The sequence below is a fragment of the Cavia porcellus genome, unplaced genomic scaffold (genome assembly GCF_034190915.1).
Source record: "Cavia porcellus strain 051 isolate PalLab524CR breed Dunkin Hartley unplaced genomic scaffold, mCavPor4.1 scaffold_12, whole genome shotgun sequence".
Taxonomy (NCBI): domain Eukaryota; kingdom Metazoa; phylum Chordata; class Mammalia; order Rodentia; family Caviidae; genus Cavia; species Cavia porcellus.
The window spans coordinates 41549491-41570784 of NW_026947495.1; the positions used below are offsets into that span (position 1 = coordinate 41549491).

General features: G+C 37.3%; 1 protein-coding gene across 7 annotated transcripts in view; it reads right to left on the reverse strand.

The window, feature by feature from the left end:
- Cacnb4 (calcium voltage-gated channel auxiliary subunit beta 4) overlaps positions 1-21294 on the reverse strand; it is a 266101-nt gene that overhangs the window by 20654 nt on the left and 224153 nt on the right. For 5 of the 7 annotated variants that reach the window (XM_063259088.1, XM_063259089.1, XM_013142607.3 and 2 more), the window contains 7 exons: positions 20869-20945; positions 19413-19432; positions 19105-19185; positions 17840-17898; positions 10189-10298; positions 5727-5878; positions 3556-3651 (listed from right to left, as the gene is read on the reverse strand). In XM_063259088.1, coding sequence (XP_063115158.1) covers positions 3556-3651; positions 5727-5878; positions 10189-10298; positions 17840-17898; positions 19105-19185; positions 19413-19432; positions 20869-20945 — 595 coding nt within the window. The remainder of the gene's footprint in view (positions 1-3555; positions 3652-5726; positions 5879-10188; positions 10299-17839; positions 17899-19104; positions 19186-19412; positions 19433-20868; positions 20946-21294) is intronic. The other 2 variants (XM_023561104.2, XM_063259090.1) reach the window with 2 other exon arrangements.

Consider the following 21294-nt stretch of genomic DNA (forward strand, 5'->3'; position numbering starts at 1 on the left):
CCTCAGTAGCTGGACTGATCTGGAGGGGAGGGGCCAGCATACGCTGCCCCTGTTTGCAACTCACTAGCACACTGCAGTGGGAAGGGTCACCTACCCGGTGTGCTTCAGAAGAATTGTAACCAACAAAAAAAGAAACTGGGGCCTCCTGGAAGAAACAAAAAAGATGGGAAGAGGAAGCAGCAACAAAATGTCCCCAGGTCCGAACCCTGAGAACATTGACCCAGGACAGGTAAATACAAAGGAGAATGAGAACAGCAAACATGCAATATCAGACACAGCACCAGTGGACATAAAGAGATATCTTTGGGACCTCATAGATGAGTTCAAAAGGGAAATATTTAGCCAAGTAAAGCAAGATATAAGAAGATTAATAAAAGACATGCTGTCTTAGTTACTTTTTACTTGTCGCTGAGACAAAATACCTGAAGCCCAAAGTTGGGGAAGGAAAGGTTTATTTCTTACAGTTTTTGGAGGTTTTAGTCCATACTCAGTTGGCTCCAAGGCATGCAGGCATGGCTGGGCCGCAGCAAACAGCAAACCAGAACCGGCAAAGAGCAAGACACACCTTCTTCCTGCCATTACATCACATCCTGGCTCCACCCCTATGTGGGTGTAGCCCTGACATCATCAATCCAAGCACTAGACAATGAACCAATTACAAATGCACAATGCAAACTCATGAGGCCAAGGGGACACAGCCATAAACCATGACACATGCTAAGCACCCCTCAAGAAGACACAGACAGAAGGGAGGAACTCAAACAAAGGAGAGAACCATTTGATGAAGAATATAAAGCAAATAGAGAATACATGAGGCAGATTCAAAGAGATTATCAGGAAATTAAAAACTCCATGGAAAGATGGCAAATCTGCTTGAAAGAAATTAAGGATAGATTATCCAAACTGGAGGACAGTTTTGCAATATGGGATTATGAAAGGGAAGTATTTCCCATGCGGTCTGATTCTTGTTCATGAACTCTTTACCTACCTCTATGTTGAAAGGGAAAACTTTTTAAAAATAATAAGGAAACAAGCAGTAACAATACAAAGGCTAGAAAATGACAAGAGGATCTATAACTTGAGAATAAAGAATGTAAATGAAGAAGCAGGGTACCAAGAAAGGAACTATAAAGGCTATTCACAGAAATAATTAAGGAAAACTTCTCAAACATAGAAAAAGGAAATGATATTCTGATATATGAGGCATACAGAACTCTAGCCACCTAGAACCAAAACAGAGCTACATCCAGGCATATAATATCAAGATTCCAGAAATTCAATATAAGAACAGTATATTAAAAGCTGTTAGAGACAAGAAACAGATAACCTACAGAGGAAGGCCCATCAGAATAATAGCAGACTTCTCGACACAAACCATCAAGTCAGGAAGAGCCTGGAACAAAATGTTCCAAGCCCTGAAAGAAAATAACCTGCAATCCAGATTGATATACCCTGCTAAACTGTCTCTAAAAATTAATGGAGAAACAAGATGCTTCCAAGACAAAGAGGAACTTGCGAAATTCACAACCACCAATCCAACTCTACAGAGAATACTGCAGGGCATTCTAGAGAGAGAGTAAAGTACTAAGATTCCAGGAACAGTGGCAGAGAGGCCTCAATGAATGGAGCAGAAAACAGAATAAAGAAGATAAGCAGACAACTGATGGCAAAAAAAGAGCATAACAGAAATGAGGCAGAGAAGGTTGGTTATAATCTCTAATATAGATGGCCTTGATACACTAAATTAAAAAAAAAAAGAACCACACATCGAGTAGATCAGGAGGCAGGGTCCACCAAAATGCTATTTATAGGAAATATAATTAACATGAAAAAGAGTTCATGGACTGAAAATCAAGTATGAAAAAACAATGCTCTATGTGACAGAATACCAGAGTAATAGGGGCAACTAGACCAGTATTTGTGGATAGGTTGGAAAGACAGGCTTTAATAGGTAAAGGAATACAATTAGAGATCAAGTCCAGGAGAGGAAAGGTTTAGAACCACTTAGGTAAATAGCAGTCTGCCCCTCCCTCCCAATTTAAAACCAAGGGTCTTGGTCAGACCCAATAATGCACAGTGTACCCTGGGGAAGTGAAAGGGGAGGGAGAGTTCTAAAAAAGATGGCAGAAGATATTGTCAATAGAGTATCATGATTTAAAACCCCCATTACTCACACCACTCTGCTTAGTCAGATTTTATTCTTTTTTTTTTTAATAGATTTTATTCTGTCCCATTTTGTCTACTTGCATTAGATTTGAGGGCACAGACAGCTATTCCAAAAACATCAGGATATAGCACAGTAATCATCTTTAATTTCCTATTATCTTAATCTGGAACCCTGTATGAATTATACTGTTTTATCATGACTGATCTTTGTTAAATCTGGTTTGTTTGATTGCTGTTTGGTATCAACAGATTTTATTCAAAACTGATATGATTGATAGTATCAAGTCTGAGAGTATAAGCAACTACATTGAAGATGACAAGACTCTACAATACACATTCTGGTTTGATAACTGCCTGCTTTTGAAGTTTTATAATGTATAGAAAGTTAGGTTTTTATTAATACTGTTATGTACTGATATATTCAATTATACTAAGTCTGACGATATAGCCAATTCTATTGAAGATAACCAGAGACAACACAGGAACTATGGTAGAACTCCTTGTACAATGGTCTTATATGTCTTTTTCGTTTCATGTGTTTATAGGAATATGTTTTGTTTTGTCTTGCTTTGTTTTGTTTCTCCCTCTGATGTAGAAAGGATAGAAATACATGTTCAGACTCATGCATGTGTAGAATCTACAGTTTATGAGAACTGATCTTATGACACATGTTGAAATGAACAGAAAGTTTGAAGAAAAAGAGACACTAAAGTACCCACTGCTGATCGTGGAGTGTCATAATGTGAAACCCAGCAATAGTACTATTCTTTTTTCAGAGTAATATTAGACTGCTTGAGTTTATTCAATTTCAACATAATGTAAGATATGGATAACTGCATGTATGTTTAAGTGTATAGGATTGACAACCATATTTCTAAGTTTTTGTTGGATAGTTGAACAGAACCGGTTGCAGTCTCACTGTTTGAATCCCCACTTTATATGCTTCACTTTAGTATCTTGAATAACTATTTGTGAGAGGACAATCTGGAATCATCAACTAGTGATTTCTTACTGTTTATTTTTTTCTTTGAAAGTATGTATTATTTCTACCCATTTTCTGTTTTGTTTAGTCTTCCTTTAAATAAAATTTTTTTAAAAAGTGTTCACATAGCTGGACGCTGCATGCTAAATGCTTTCCAGAGCATTTGTAACGTAATGGAAACAGCAGGAAAGAGAGCGGGTATCAGCCACCACACTTATTTCTTATTACAAGGCGGGCAACCATCCTTTTCTAGATGCTTAAGCACAAACTACGTGACAGCCATAACTTATCCCAAGAAATCCTTTAGATTTATGACAACACACCAAATGACACTGCTCATATTAAGGGAGAAAACAACCCACTTCTAACTAGCTAACAATGATTAAGAAAAAAATGATTATACTCACAGGAGGGCATTGTGCAAGTTTATCAGCTGCCACCAATTGCACATTCAAGTGTTTACTTTGGGATTTTCCTCTAGATTTAATCAACCGCTGTAAAACCTGAGAGAAGAAGACATGAGTCTGAGGTACTGTCAGTGAGTTGAAAAAAGCAAAGAAACCAGGAACTTTTTAATAGTCTCTTTAGCCCTGAGGATTAATAAAGGGGAAATACAATGGGAGCAATCAAATACTGTATAAACTCTAGAACGATGCTTACACTGGCTTTCAGTGTAGTTCATCCTTTTCTAGGTCCACCCAAGGTGCTGGTGAGATTCTGAGTTCCCATGTTAGATTTTGAAATCTCTTTGACGTTTTAAAGAGAGTCTTACCAAAGTGGAGGAACTAGTTTATAGCAGGCCACTTATATTGAGTAATATTTTGATATTATTCAGTTGAGTAATATTTTGGCTCACCAACTCCATGTTAGATAAATATCAAAGTCATTTATTCAGCTATTTTTGTCAACTACAGTTAATGAGACACTTCAGTTTAATTTTACATTAATCAGACTGATTCATAAATGGAAATCTAGGCAAAATATTTGCATTGGTGTAATCTTATCCTTAAATTGATATATCTGTCTTTTGGTCACTGTTGCAAGTGTATCCTCTCCTTTTATTTAATATTTCTGTTAGCTGAAATAGGGCTAACTTAGTGCTTCTCTATACGCTCCATGATACCTGAGCTCACAGGCTGATGAGTGCCCCTGGTCCCACACTTTAGGGTGCTACAGTGACTGGAGCAGTGGAAGGAGCTGGTCTCTCCTCCACTGTGGCAGAGGGAGCTTGAGTTCCCAGAAGACCTGGGTCTCCCTGGGTCAGGGAGACCTTGTGCTGGCCAAGGCATTCTGCTGAGTCCCAAAATCAAGATTCCCAAGGTTACTGCATGTAAGCACTGCCTGAAGATATGAAAGGCTGAAGATCTTAGATTTGGAGAAACACAGTTTCTTCACTCACACTTTTTCCACCTTTGAAAGGGTTAGGGTTTGAATTTAGGTATATAAAATACATTATAGAAGGCACTAAAAGGAAATTGATTATTAAGGTAATACTTCACAGGAATATCTATTTCACATTAACTTTATTTTCTTTTTCAGTTTACTAGGTACATGTGTGTAGTACATAATGTTTACATTCCTTGTGGGAAGCTGGCACATGTAAATAACACATCCCAATTTCTTTTTCATCCCCTTTCTCTCCTTCTCCCCTGCTCCATCTCTTGACCCTCTTCTGTTTTCTGGGGGGGGGGGCATGCTGGTGGTACACAATGCTTACAATGCTTGTGTGGGACTGCTACTTGTATATGACACATCCTAATTCCTTTTTTTCATTCTCTATCCCTTTCGTCCTCATCTCCCTCTATCTCTTTATCCTGTTGCCCTCTGAGAATGATCTATCTTCTATGTCCTATTATCTATCTTTCATGTTGCTCTTTATTTTTCTTCCAGGTTTCTCAGTAAGAGAAAGCATCTGATATTTAAACTTGTGTCTGATTCATTTCATTTAAGAACATCATTTTTTAAAAATAAAAGGATATTTAAATCAAGAGACAAATCTGGGATGGTCTTACTATTATTTTTCTCTCCCCTAGTTGTATGCTCTATATTGATCCATCACAAATTATGCTTATCACAGCAGAAGCATTTTCCTCAAAGCACCCAACCTACGCACAAATGTCAAGGTCTATAATACTTCCATGAGACGTTTACATGACATTTCACATTATGTATATGTATGTTAATATGGGCATTTTCCTAAAGCATATCTTCTCCCAAATGGGGAGAGAAAACAGCTTATTTTAGTACAATATTATCCAAGAAATTTAGCAAGATAGAATCTATAGTCTACGAAAAGTCAGAGCCTACTTTTCCTCACCTTTGTTAATTTTCTGTTTCTGTTATATACTTTCTAACTATCTGGTTTGGGAACAAAATAGTGAGTTTCTTGAAGGAATAGACTATTCTTTATTTGCTATCTCAAAATTTCCTACAACCTGCACACCGTTTTAAAACATACTTACTAACAGAATCTCAGTAAAACCTTATTAATAAAAAACACAACAATAAATATTTCAAAAGAAATGCATTTCTAATCCTTAAGACAGAAATTAATTACCTTTGAAATTAATTAAATTACCTTTGGGGATGAGACTTTGACATGAACAATAATTGGTGCTAAGGAGGTCTTTATCAGCTGTGCTGGGTGATTGATGGTGTCAGCATCAAGAACAACTAGTTGCAAAGATCTCGCCAATTCAAAGATTCTTTCAATTTCACTTTGTACTTCCGCTAAAGGGAAAAACAACAGGCACTGGTTATTCTCATTAATTACTGTTTATATTAAAAAGAAACAGTACATCTTTCAGATGTTTGTCTACATGACAAAAAAGTTTTGAATTTTTATAGGCCTAATTTAAGATCTTTTCCAAAGATAAGAAAATAGATTGAATTTTGCATACAACCAGAGAGTTGGTGGGAAAACTTGAGGTAGTTCTGTTGATTATCTTCTTCTATATTCATCCTAATATTTAGCTATTTATATAGCTATGGCGATTCTTCTTTGTTGTATTTGATTGTTGCTTTGTTCTAAAGAATTTTCATTAATCTGAGACATTTAGGAAAAAAGTAAAGTACAAGGGGCTGGGGATTTAGCTCAGTGGCATAAGTACCTGCCTTGCAAACAGGCAGTTATGAGTTCAATTCCTGGTATCGATTAAAAAAAAAAAAAAAAGAAGTAAAGTACATGTGAAATGTAACATTATAGAGAAAGCAAATTGTATGAAAATATTTCTATCCACAGAGAAAATATTTCTATGTGTATTATTATGCACAATAAACACTATGAATTTTAAAAATCCAATATGTCTATTGTTTTTCATACCTAATACCAAAGGCCAGAATGACCGCATGTTGCTTTGCCAGATGACTAGCTCTGAAGATACCAATTTAAGGACAAGTAGGCTTATTCAACAAATTTTTCTGAAATTATATTCTACATTTGCTAGGAACAATAAACATTCTCCATTTTTCTCTGGCATGTGCGAAACATTTTTTAAAAAAGAAAATTGTCTTAAGAAATTTGGAAAATAAAGTCAATTTTTACCATATTAAGTTTCAGCCTTGGAATGATGGGGTATGAGCTCTATTTATTGTTTTTATTAACCCGCCATGTGGCTTAAGGAAGTCCTGGCCAGCACTGTACCAGAAGACGTCTCTATTATTTTAACCTCAAATCTGAATATATTATATTTTCTGAAGCAACAGAAAGGCAGTGATGCAAACTGGACTGCCCAGATACAAGAACCCTAAGATGCTCTGAGTCTCTGTCTAAATAACCTGGAAATATCTGGGCCATGTTACTCTGGCCAGTGTGGTTCCTGACAGGAGGAGAAGGCAGGCACATCTACTGTTAGCCAACATGCAACCTCTGGGCAATGGGCACTCTGGCAAGGCAGGGAGGTGGAGTTCGGCTACAGCGAGGCAGGAGGCCCTAGGGCCAAGCTACACACTAGGGTAAGCCCCATGGTTGGATAACATGTACGGAGAATTTAACAAGTAAATTATAGGTACGAGGAAGAAAAATGCATTTTTATCTATGTAGCTTATTTTCATAAAAGCAAAAAAAAAAAAAGCCTCAACTAAACCAAACAATCCTGGTTACCTGATTCTCAGAGGCCTACCAATGGAGGGTTTGTAATCCTATTCCAAGCAAATGGAACTCTGAACAGTCAGGCTATGACACTGGAGACCCTTGATAAATACTTCTATAACCTGATCACGAATTATCTGGGCCCACACCTCCAGCATCTAATGATCTCCCCTACAACCAAGTCCTTTCATGTTTCTCCCATGCTTAAATATGGTAGTTGCTCCTTAGGCCCATGGTAACATTTCACAAATGAATACCCTGGAAGAGTAATCCTATGTGACTTCCTATGGAAAAGAGGGGTTTTAGATAAAGGATATGCTTTATAGTGGAACAGCTTCTTTTGGAATTTCAGATGTATATTAGGCTTTCTAGCTTAAAGGCTTTAAGAAGTCTTGCTATGAAAAAAAACTGTCAACTGTTTACTTCATCATTTCCAAACTTATTTGACTTTGGAAAAATTTGCAATATAACAACTATCAATACGCTATAAACATTTCATGGAATGTATTATCACATTCACTATAATGATTCATACATTGTGTCAACTTGGAAAGTTTAGGAGTTTAACCAAGGGACTCAGCAGGGGGCCAGGGTCCTCACTTTGTAAACATCCTCATGTGTGCGAAAGGAGGGCACAGAGATGGTGTGAGTGCTATACCTGCGGGTGTGTGTGTGTGTGTAACTTGCTTACAATATAAGACAGAAAAAGAGGCCTGTTCTCCTCCTCCATGCTTCTGTTGCTTTTGCAGTCTTCTGCCACTTTAACTGCTGCCCCCCTGCCATGCCACCCTGCCTTGAAGCCAGCTGATTATGGTGAGCTAAATAAACTTTTCCTTCCTTAATTTTGGGCGTTAGGCATTTTGTCTTAGCAATGAGAGAAAATTAACCAATACACTCTCTTTAGCAAGGTATACTAGAGCCCTAAAAGATTGGCTTCAATCTGATTTTTCAGTCTCTTCTTTGCTCTCAAATCACACCTACTCTCCTTTCCTAAGCCTATGTACAAATCTAGTTGTTTCTTAGTTATGCAATTCTTTTTGTCTATAATATATGATTACAACACACAATGAATCATTGAGGTATTAGTACATAATATATTGCATCTGGATCCTTGTGTACTTCCCCTTCCTCACCACTCCTTCCCATTTTTGTACATTCCTGTGTTCCTTGAAGAACCAGCTCAAATGTACCTCCTGTGACATCTGACACACCTCTTAACCCTATCCCTCTTCTTTATCCCTTTGATTGTTGCTAATTTCATCATCATGGAGTATCTTTTACCACCTGTCGCTTCTTTCTTTTTGCTTTGATTATTCATGCCTGCATTTCCTAAGTCTAGTATAATGCAGGGCACATAACAAGTGTTCACTAAACACTGGATGAAGGAATCTACAAATGTTAATTAACAAGCTAATAACATGCAATGCATATAGTAGTTACTATAATAGACTATCATTAACTCCAATGGCTGTTAGTATATGACTTTGCAGAATAAAGGTAAAAATAAGTGACCTAAAAACCCACCCCACTGATTTGGATGACAAGTGACTAGATTATAAGGACTGACTTGAGGGAATACTCATGCAGCCTCTTGGCAGTGCAGATGGCTGGAGCAGTGAGGCATCTTCACTTACCCTTTTCAGTGTTTTTTAGTTATCATAAATCAGAGGCAAGAGTGATTCAAGGGTACTTTGAGGAGTCAAAAGGAGGGCATAAGGTACGACAGAGAAGAGATATTTATTTAAGAAATCTTTAACTTAAGGTCCTTATAACTCATGAGACTTGGATTTTACTCAGGTATCTAATCTGCATCACTGATACTGCCATGGTCACCTGACATAAGCAAAAATTATTGCTCTTATAAGAATGTTTCACCGTGTAGAAGGCTCTAAACATAGTTATAAAGAAAGAACCCTCTATCCTTCACAAACGTTGACAATCATTTCATTTAGTAAATGGAGCATTTCTCCACAAAGCAAATATCCTACACATATTTATTGGCAATTAATATGTGCCAATTTTATAGCACAATATAGAAAGAAATGCTGCTTTGTATTCTATTTTCACTTGCATAATCCCTGCAGCAGGATGAAGGCAGAGTCTTCAGTGAACACTCTATTTTGGAAAGTCACTTTTTAAAATCTTATCTCATCTATAGAGTACATTTCAGTAGTTTTTTTTTTTTAAATGTAGCGGCATGGAAGAGCCCTGCCTTTTCTAGTTAAAACAAGTTGCCCTCAGAATGTCAAAGCAAAGGAGATTCTTAGGAAGGATTCTACTTCTCTTTTAACAATTGCTGAGTCCATGAATAAGCTTTCAGAATGAGTAATATGATTCATGATCTCACTGTCCATACCCTGCTCATTCAAACCCTTTTTTCTGTCATGGTGATTAGTAGCCTAAAAAAAGACAGGTTTAAATTCCCTGCATGTTATTAATGGTGGTTGTAATAGTCAATTAAAGGTGTGACTATTCTGTATACCACCAACTAGCAATAGAAGCAATAGAACACCATTATCTACTTAGCTCTTCTAAAGATCTGAGAAAGTTAAACATCTCATTTATTTTCATGTCAGCTGTGACTTAGGTATGACAGATATCGTGTGCCTCATTGAGAAGCTTAGGCAAATTGGGGATGAGTGGTTTCATACGGTTAGGAAATAATGGACTAGGAGAGTCCCTTGAGGATTCTTCCCACCAGACCACTAATTAGCTAACTGAGCGGGGTCAGGGCAGAGAGGGGAGGCAGACAGGAAGAAAGGGAGGGAGGAAGAGAGACAGACAGGAAAAAACTCGATACAGGATTCTGCTCTCTTTGTGTTCACGTCAGTATTCTCTTTAGTTATCTAGCACTTCCCCACTCCCATCAACAAGCAAAGTGGGAAGACAATTGTTCACAAATGTTCCATGTGTCATCCTGATCTGAAAGTACCACTTTTGTGCATCTTACCTAAACTGGACCGGGTGTTCGAACGTTCAATTATTGCTCTCTTGCTGGGATTATTTAGGACAGACCTCTTAGCAAGAGAAATGTCAGCTGTCACTCTCGTTATTGATATCCTATGAATAGGAACATAGAAGAGAACAAGCCAGTAAAAATGTTATGGGGCTCTGCAAGTAATTTATAACCACCATGTATAAAAACCACTTCACATATTACAGTGGAACCACAGTATAGCAGGCATTAGCCACAAGTATTTAAAACAGGCTTTGGCATATATTAAAACACAAGCACAGCAGAATGGAGGAAAGATTTTGGCTATTTAACTGATAAACTATTCCAGTAAAAATGCTCTACCTCCATTATGGCCTGCCTTGCCAAATTCCCCTTGTAACACGCATTACATCACACTGGGAGGAAATCAAAACATATGAATAAAGCATGCTCTTTCTAGGAAGCAACAATGCAAATTCTTTACAAGTCACAGCAATTTCCTCTTGAACAAGACTTTCAGAACCCAAAAACTCTGCCCCAGAATTTCAGCGCTGCTAGCCAAAGGGAGAAATCCTCTTTATTTTGACATCAAGGACAATTAACTTATTGATAGTTAATTTATGACACATGAAGCATTTCTCCACAGGCCCAATGGGAAGCTTTACTTGTTAGATTGTGAGAAAATGGTTTCTTTTCTGTAGGCATAAGATTCTGCAGCAGTCATAAGACAGTATGAGGTCAAAGTGAGTATGCTACCAGGATTGTAGTAAATTAGGACATTTCCTGTAGTCATATAAGAAACGAATAAAAACATAGTAAGTGAAAGGAGAAAGGGGTCTATTTGGATATTTATCAATTGAGACCATCTGAAACAACATTTTAAAAACTTTATTTTGAACTGAGATTGCTTAACTTCCGTCTATAATCTACCTGTAAATACAAAGTTGCTTTCCTCAGCCAGTTACTGCCATCAACAGGCCCTTCTCTATCCTTATCTTTGCAGTTTGTCAGAATTTCCAGAAAGAGGACAAGGAAAGTAGCCCCCTTTCCCTTTTACACAGTACATTCTCTTCCATGTTTAAACTCTTTTGGGGTTGGAGCAGGGAAGGGAGTGGAGTTATTAGTGATTACTAATCACAAACAACTGTTTTGGAACAATACTTTCAGTACTGTCAAGAGACTTAATATCTAACTCTAGTGACCTGAAGTCTTTGGGAGAACTTAAAATAGTCCTTTTCACAAATGGTTGGAAACTACTTTTTAAAAGCACTTCCTTAATGCAAAAATTCTAATACCATTTTAAAGCAAAACATTGCTTGCCTGTACTGCATTTATATGCTGTAGGTGGCCTAGACATTTCAAATTTATTTATTCTTGGAATTTTTAGGCCCTAATAACTATTTGATGCAACCTTAAACTGTTCTCTGCAGAAACCAAGAATCCTGAAGAAATACCTCAGAGATCATTTGGAGAACCAGTTGGCTTTACCATGGTCAAGGCCAAACATCTCTGAATTTCTGCTTTTTACTTTGGAGTTTATATTTAATTTCATTGCAAAAATTTGTTCAGTTGCTAAAATATGTTGGAAAACACGGACGGAACAACTTTTTCACTTTTACCAAGGAGGAAACTGAGACAAAAAGTTCCACAGGATTCTATATGCAACAAGGGTTTAAACTAGTTCCCTGGGGAATCAGGCCAACGGACAGTCATCTGACTCCCTAATTCTCTTTCAGTTCAGTTTTCTTCTCCAGCAACTTTGAATCCTTAGATATAAGCAATGCCATCAAGTGCAGACACAATAACCTTGGCCTTGAGATGATCAGGCTGAAGTTGAATGAACCCCATGTCTAAGTCTCCTTTGTCAAATGCAGCTTTGAGGCACAAAAACTCACAGGCAGTTCCCTTTCCTTATGGAATAGCATTTGTGTGCTTATTGTGCTTCTGGGTGTCTTGTGTTAAGAATGGAGTTGCTGGGTAGAAACATACTATCCTATTCCAGAATGGTCCAAATATAATGACAAGTGGCTTCTTTTAGGGACAGAGTTCAACCTTCTAGAATATTTTTTGTAGGTCCAAAGATTCTATTCTACTTAAATGAAAATTAAATTCCCTAATTCTACACAAGCCAGATAGTCACTTTTTGTTCTAAAAACTTGAAGGGATCACTAATAGATGCACATTCTTTATAACTCTCTAAATCCATTATAAAAGCATTTCTATAACACCATTCTAAACAACTAAAGTTTTTAAAAATACAGTAAAAAAGCTTAGTATATTAAAAAAAGAGGAAAAAAGTCTGGGCAATAAATTGTTCTTTGATTTATTGTCCAATAAAAACACAAGTTCATTTGCTAATACAAATTATTTGTTAATAAAAATACACATGCATGAAGTAGAGCTCACGAAAAAGAGCCCTACAAATCCTTCAATAAGACAAAGCAGGAGTTTGTCTTCTAAAGATGTTTATTATCAAAATCAGACCCCCAAATCCAAAATTCTTTATAATATACATATTTTATATAATACATATAAACTACAAACCCCCTACTGTCTTTGAGCTCTGGAAGCATCTTGCTCAATATTCATTTCTATAGTTTCCTAGAAACTTTTCTGTGACATAAGTAGTTATATGTTGGCAGTTACAAGTCTAATAGTTCAGTTCCCCAAAAGACTGGGTGTAGCAGCAAAAATCCTTGAAAACTAGAAAAACTTACAGTGTTACCTTGGCTCACCAACTTAATTCTTTCCATAATTCTGGTCACAAATCGAACTTAATGAGAACCGAATCAAATTTTCCATGAGGTCAATACTGAACCTAACCACTGAATCTGTATTCTCTACATTTAGTGAATCTGACTCCCAATTGTTTTTATTTTGGAATTTATCTTAACTGGTGCAATCCATCATAGCATGAGTGTTAGTTTTCAGTGACTCTTCTGTAACATATTCTGTAACTTTCAGTTATGGCTCAAAAATTAGTATTTTCATGTTGGTAACGTAACAGCTGTGAAATCCCTCTCTCTCCTTGTTACTTCAATACGCAGCTCAATCAGTTTGCCTTTAAAGAATAACAGTATTTGTAGGGAAAGTGTTACAAAGAATAAACTGTATGCTCTGAGAGCAGGGATGAACAGCCCAGGAGGACCTGGATAAATGTTCCCTGGCTCGTTCTCTTGGTGGTGGCACAATCATGTACAATTCATGACATCTTTTGAACCTAGGTACCCTAATCAATAAAATAATGACAGTTGTTACATCATAACAGTCTCCTAGGGTTGCAGTTAGGACCTAACAAGGTAAGAGTGCTTTATTAAGTAATTATTCTCACAGTCCTCTGTGACAGACACCTAAATAATGTACATAAGATAATTATTGGGGATTTGAAGACTTGAAGAGTACAATTTTCTTACTTGCTGTCCTAAAAAAGCAATTTGCAATAACCTCTCCTATCCCCAGAGTTGATGCAACTTGTATATGTTGATAGGAGTGTGAATTAGGTCAAACATGATGTAATAAAAATATAATGTATTCATGTAAACATTCAAATTTGGCTTAAAAGCATTCAATTATCTCTAGTGTTTGAGTGTCCACTAATGAGGTGGTATTTAAATAGATAGTAAGAGGAGATGATGAGAATGATACTGATTATGAAACAGAAGTCACTGTTGGCTCTTCCACTTGCCTGAATTTATAAATTGTTTTCTCTCTTATGTACTATGGGTACTTTAGCATCAGTTGTTCCCATTTCCTTTATATTCTACTCTCAATGCACAGTAAATACTCTTCATTCATAACATCTCTCTGAACTGTACTCTTAGCTTTTCCTCTTTTGAATTCTTTTGTAATCCTTCTTTATTTTTATTACTGCTGCCCTGACCAAAAGCTTCCATCAGTGTAAGATTCTATCCCTGTAGATTTAGAATTTTAAGCCATGATCATGTCAGTTACAAAATGTCTAATAAATGTTATAGAGCTGATTTGATCCAGTTATCAAAAGCCTAAAGTAACAACTCTCAGTAACAAATATGAATTGATTGGCATTGGTTACCCCTCTGCAACTGGTTTGCTTACTGTTTGGCCTAAGAATGGTAGATCCAACCAGCTGAACAAATCTTATCAGAAAATATGATCCCCAGTGCATGTTTATGGTAGTAAATGAAGAGTGAAGCTCTGTGCCCAAGGGCATTCATTATGTCTTCACCAGGCTTTGAGTGCCAATGTGGCTGGTTATCAAGCTCACTTAGTTATGGTCTGTAAGCAGGTATCATTACTACCGGTCGACAGTCACATACACAGAGGGCTCTCAGGAACTACTTAATATTGTAACTTCTGTTTTTTTCACATGTATCATGGTTAGGCCCACAACAGCAGCTACAGAAGCAAAAATTATACAAGTAGGTCTACACTGACTCAATTTTTAATGTATCAACAAATACTCAAGTTTATGATTTTATAAAAGTCAAGCAATTAAACTTTAGTCTACTTCAATGAACTGTTTTCTCACCAACCTCTGAAAAAGCAATCTTCTCAGTTAATAGATTCTTTTTTGCTTTCTTTTTGAAAAATAAGAGGACGTTCTCTGGATTACTCTGTTTAACCTACTGCATTCACAACCAATGAACCACTAAATAGGTTTTCAGTAGAACTTACTGTACCATTGCACTAAAGCCTTCTGTTCTTGTGGACAATTTCAACTAAAAACTATTTTTTTCTTTGTTATTAATTGGCAAAACATAATGCAGCAGGTTGTCACTACTTAAAATATACGGCTATTTCCCATATAGAAGGCACATGAGTCACTGAGAAGCTACCAGTCAATTTTTTCTTCCTTATTGAAGTCCCCACATATACTCACCAACGAACTCACTGCTTTTCTGCTGCACTAGCTTAATATTTGAAATATATATAGTATTTGTCCTATTCTGCCATACACAGGGCCTCTCCAGAGCTAAATCTCTGTCTCTACTTTTACTGCTGCTAGATTCTTCCTTCAAATTCTCTGCCATGTCATCAGACCCAACTAACACCTGGCACTGAAATTTTAATTCTACTTCTACTTAAATGAATTTTGATTGTGCGTCTACAGTAATTGATGTGGACAATTCTACATGACTGATTCAAGACAGATCTGTGCTGTTATAATTAAATGAATTTCCTCTTTCTGGATCTTAGACCCGAGAAAGATGTAAGATTTTTCATTGTTGAAGCCAAGAATTAAGCCAAACACTTTTTTTTTTTTTTTTACTAAATTATGTAAAATCCTTTGGTTTGCTGGTCAGTTCTAACTTTTAAAGTTTTGATGACAGTGCTGTTTGTAGGTCAGTTATGCAGGTACCAAAGATAATCCAGCACAAACAGAGGCTGTATAATAGAGTGATTATAGTGTATAATAGATTTGTTCAGATCGAAGACCATTAGCAGTCTAAAGCATAAGGCTCTGGTTAGAATGGCCTTAGGTGAAGGCACCACAGTTAAAAACAAATGATGCCAAGCAAAGCTGAGGACCCGAGCAGCTGCAACCAAGAGCAGAAGCCTGGGCCATGCAAGTCAGTTGCCTTCGATCCCTGCAGCGCTCTATGAGGGTCAGTGTTATGGCCCAGCAAGCCCATCACAGAGCAGAAGCAAGGGCCACAGCAATTAAGTTAGAGTCTGAGTTCAGTTGTTTCTCCGTGTTTTTAGGAAGGGAATCTCCAGAAGTTTTCAATCAGAAATAGGTTGTCTATCTGATTGTGGCTGTGAGAGAAGGAAGATTACGAATTAAAGAACTTCCTTTGCTTCCAATGCCAATATTTCATGATTCAGTGCTTTTCATTTGTTTTCTTTAAAACTGGTCATTCTCTGTCTTTCTTCTTTTAAAAAAAAGAGAGTAGAAAAGAATAAACACAACATTCCTTTCAAGCCCTTTGTGTCTGCTAGATGACTATGGAAAAGACTGCTATTGGTTCAACACAACTGATTTCCTCTTATTTATAGGTAGACAGTGAGACTGGATGTCCCAGACTCCGTTACAATGAAGTAAGGCTGTAAGAACAAGTTCTAACCGATAAAATATGAGACAAGGTGCACATTACTTCTGGGCCCTGTATATTTTTTTCTCCAGTCAGGAGAATCCCCAAGTCATAACCAAGCCAAGGCCCCCAAATAATAAGTGGCACAAATTACCCCATCTTCTCATCCTTCTCATCCCCCACTTTTGTTTTTTCTCAGATAGGAACACATGTTAAATAGGCAACAATAAGCTTCTATAGTGTTAATGGCATTATATACTTTGGGACCAATTTATTAAAACAGGTTAGCTGATATTAATGTACTTAGGAATTCAAATAATGTCACAGAAGCATTCTTCTTGAACTAGATTTTCAATTATTAGAACTAATATCTCAGTTTATTTTCTTTATATATAGTCCCAGAAACGAATGAGTATTTTTTTAACATGGAAGAATTCAGGAAGCTTTTCTTTTGACAACACATAGCTAGATATATAGATATGATTTGTTCTTAAAACATTATGCTTAATTTTTTCTTTAAAATGCTAATTTGTTAAAATTTGTCTAAATATCTTTAAATTTGAAAAATTAGCCAATTTAAGGTGTTAAATTGGATAGCACTACCCAGATTTCTGAATATACACTATTTAAATTTTCTTCATTTTCTGTAAGTTCAGGGTTTTTTTTCATGTAGTTATTTTTACATAGATATGTTCTCCCCTTTGGGAGAGCCTGTACTCTATGTTGTCATTATGGACTTTTGACCATTTCTCTATAAAACATAGAAAACTTCATTTAGACATTTTTTGCAATACTCAAATGACAAAATTATTTGATGGTTGGGCTACCTTGATGATGGGTCATAGGAAGTACACATAAAACAGACCTCTAAACTAACAAGTTTTGGGTTAGGATGTAGCTCAGTGGTAAAGCACTTGCCTACCATGTATAAGGCCCTGGATTCCAATGTGAGCACCACAAAAAAACAAAACCAAAAGTTAATGAGTGGAGCAGGGCGGTAGCAGGTGCCTATAGTTCCAGCTACTGGGAAGATTGAAGTGGGAAGATCATTTGTACCCAGGAGTTTAAAACCCGTCTGGGCAATATAATGAAACTCTGTCTCAAAAAACCAAAGAGGAAAAACCATCAGAGAAAGCCAAACTCTGAAAACTAAAATAGCAAGTTCATTTCTTTAAAAAAAAAAAAAAAAAGGATCCAAATAATTTTCTGCAATAGTCATTTTTGGAAGGTTTGTGATGAAAACTATTCTTGGATTCTTCTTTTGAGGAAACTCAGTATTTTATACATTCATATCACACACACATATAATCCTCAAATAATATTCATCGTGACCAGTGAGTCATCATAGTCATCAGAAAAAATGTATTTTAATTAATTATTTTATGAAAACCACTTTGGCACTAATTCACTAGTAAGTAAGGACAAACACATTTCAATAAAACAAGTGAATTATTTTCCTTGTCAAGGCCCTTTTTCCCATGAGAGATTCAATGCTATACTTCACATTTTCTGGGTTTTTCTGCATTCTTCACAAGAGTATGGGGTTAACTTTTAATTAGAGAACTTCTAGCACCACTGGAACATAGATTCACAAATCAATTTGTCATACATGTCTGGTTCAAGGAAAATAAAAATACAAAACATCTATGTCTCACCTCCCATCAAACCTGTGCTTCAGGAAATCAAAGAGGGCTTTCTGCATCATGTCTGTTACCTTTGCAGAGGTGAGAAAAAAAGAATGAGGCAAATACACAGAGAGAGAGAGAGAGAGAGAGAAAAGTCAAAAGTGAGAGGGGTGGAAGGGAAGGGCGCTAAGACTGAGCAGAGACCTCATCATCACTGCCAGTTGTCCCCATGGGGAGGTTTATCTGCATAACTGAGTGCAGCTGCTACCCCACCTGCTTGGTTCTCCTCTAGAGCACTAAGGAATGAACTTACAGCGTGTTCACCAGATCCACAGCAACTCCTTTTGTCTCTTCTCTTATTATAGGCTCTCAAGTCCTGGCCATCCTCGGCACATCTGAGCTGTGCTTGCCACTAACTGAGGGGCAGTGAGAGGTCCTGAAGCCAGCCCCAGGCTCAGCTCTCCTGCTAGTCTGTGCTTGCTGCTAGGAATTTGTCCTGTTCACTATCCTGCCCATCACTCTGAGATTTCCAACTCAGAGGAAAACAAAGAGATAGGATTCTAGATCTGTCTCAAGAGTTTCATTAATTCATTTAACCAATGTATACTAAGTGTCTACTATGTGTCAGACATTGCCTTGCCTCAGTTGGAATGGGGCCCTGCAGGACAGCCACCTTCATATTCAAATGTCACCTCCCTCCTATTTTAACCTCTTGCACAAAGCCCAAATGGCAATATCTGAAATGTCATGCATTTAAGTTTCCACTCTTTTCTTTGCTGCACGGTTAATCTCTAGAATTTGCTAATGCTTTTACTGGGGTTTTCCCTAAATGTCCTTAAAAAATAATTAAGACAAAAAAAATTGGTAAAATTTTTTTACCAATTTACCACTGTCTTAAGCACCCAGTCTGGTGAGACTGGCTTGTACATTGAGGGCTCAGGTTAAGACTATGCATCTGTTCCCTTGTACTGTTTGTTTTCTATTGTTTCTACTAATAACAGGAAAGATTGAGATAAATAAAGTACAGTCTTTGAATTTAATGCAGAGTGAATCTTCTACCAGAATTTCCCATTGCAAATGTTTTGAGAGAGATATTTCTAAACAATGTAATGCATAAAAGATTAGGGGTGTACAAGAAAGGGGGCAAAGGCCACCAAAGCCCTCGCAGCACCATCCTGTTCACATCGAGTGTTGACTTTCGTGATTTTCTGTATGTGTACAAACCCTAGAGGAGCAAGCACCCAGAGGACTGGCTGTCTCTTGGTCAAGAGAAGAGTAACAGATGGTATTTGTACCTCATAACCTTTCAGTGACGGCCCCACTAACACCACTGGACGCATTGATGGCACAACATCATAAGGAGGAATGTGTTCCGTCTGAAAAAGATGATTCGATATGCGCCACAAGGTCAGGTTGAGCACACTGTCTCAGCAGCTGCAGCATTTACAATTCTTAGGCAGAACAATATATGATTACCAAGAGTCCCCACCCAGGGGGAGGCTCAACCTTTTCTTTATGGTCATTTGGGTCATTGAAACGGAGCTTTGCAGGCAAATATGTATAGGAACCTTAACAGTAAGTTTAAAAAGGAAACACGACTTACCACTTTTTGCTTCTGTTTTGCTAAAAGACAACAATGAGAGTCATATCAAAATATGTAATCTCTGTAAATGACAGTACATGAGTTTAAAAGGAGGAAGAATGTACGCATTTGTCCTTGTAATTATCCTCACCACTTCCCTATCACTCACTCTACAGAACAGTTTTATTATTTCATTCCAGACACACGACTTTTGAAGACATATGAGGAACAGATTACTTCCTTCTTGTATAATTGATCTGCGGTCCTGATTCCAGCTGGGATGGGGACAAGGTGCTAGTTAAGCACTCATATCACAATGGAAGTTTTTAGCCACCCACTAACTATGAGTCGCTCCTGTGCTAATCACACCATAGAGTGTGGCTGCAGACAAATAAAATGTGGTAGAATAAAATGATTACAATTTGAGCAAAAAGGACTCATCTCACAGTCACTAGTTTTTCTGTATATGTAATGTTGGTGACCCATGAGATAGTTTTTCAGGTTGCTAGGCTTTTTTGCCGATTTTCTAGAATGTTGGTAACATTTTTTTCCACTATGTTGCTTTCACACTTCAAATCAATTGACAAGTACTTACTCCTTCTTTCCTGTTTTTTTACAGTGAAAAGTTGCTATGTCCTGAATGTCCAGCAAAGGGGAATGAAGAAAACTTAATATCTGATGAAACTGTCTTGGTCATCATTCAAGCAGGTTCTGTCTATTTGGGGGAAAACCCAGATGTACAGTATGGTTCAGAGGCCTGGAGGATTCCCATGAGCAAGAACCACTCACTCAGAACTGCTGGGGAGCCAATCCAGTTTGGATATGGATGAACATAGCCATGGACCTGCCATTCTTAATTGTTAATGTCAGATACCCTATTACAGTATCAGTTCTGGGCCAGGAGGAGATTATTCTACAGAAGTCAGGAAAGTGATGGAAGAAAAATTCCTGGGAGGTGAACCTCCATTATTTCCAAAGGCACAAAAAATACCCTTCAGACCCACCACTCTACCCATCAGTTCTCCAAATAGACACATGAGGTCATCAGAGCCCTGGCTCATTCTGCTTCACCCATCCCAATGTTCACAGCTCAGGCTGTGTCAGCCCAATCCTACAGTTCCACATGGAGACTGAATACAGCAGTGGCTTCAGAGTCCACAGCTCTTTTTTTTCTATTGACCCTCACCATCTTTAAGTCTACTGGGATCTCAGATAGGGCACTGAATTTGTTGAAAATCAGGCTACACAATGGATAGTTACTCATCTCTGAGGTACATATAATTTTTCAAAGTTACAGTATCGTGATCTGACTTTTTATTTAAGTACTCTTCAAATCAAATACCATAGAAAGCAAAAGAACAATGAGGTATTAAATCAACCCTTTAACTAATATCCAAATTAGTCAAAATGCTCACACACATGTTCCAATATTTTAGAAGGAATGTATTAAATTAAAAAGACTAACCTAACTCCTCACCTGTTGATGTGGGAGTTGCTCGAAATGTCCCTGATACCATTTCTCCAAGACTTGAAGAAGAATTTCCACTTGATTTCCTAGGATACAGAAAGGAGCTTAAGACTCCCCATATTCTTTCAAAATAGAACTTGAGAGTGTAAGGCTTTCTTTGGCCTTAATTCTACTTAATAATTCAAAACACACCAAATCCTGCTAGAGAGGAACTTTAAGAATCTGTTCCAATGTTTTCTTTGACCTCGTTTCTCAGAGAAAATGGAGAACAGGGGCCTGAAAATACTTCACAATTCTGTCTCTTCCAATTTCTTCAATGCAGAAATTAGGTAAAAGAATTCCTGGCAGGAAAAGTTCTTGTGAACTGCCTCCTTACCCACCAATGTGCCAGCCAGAGGTCAAACACAGCTCAAAACAAGCAGTAAGGCCTGGAGG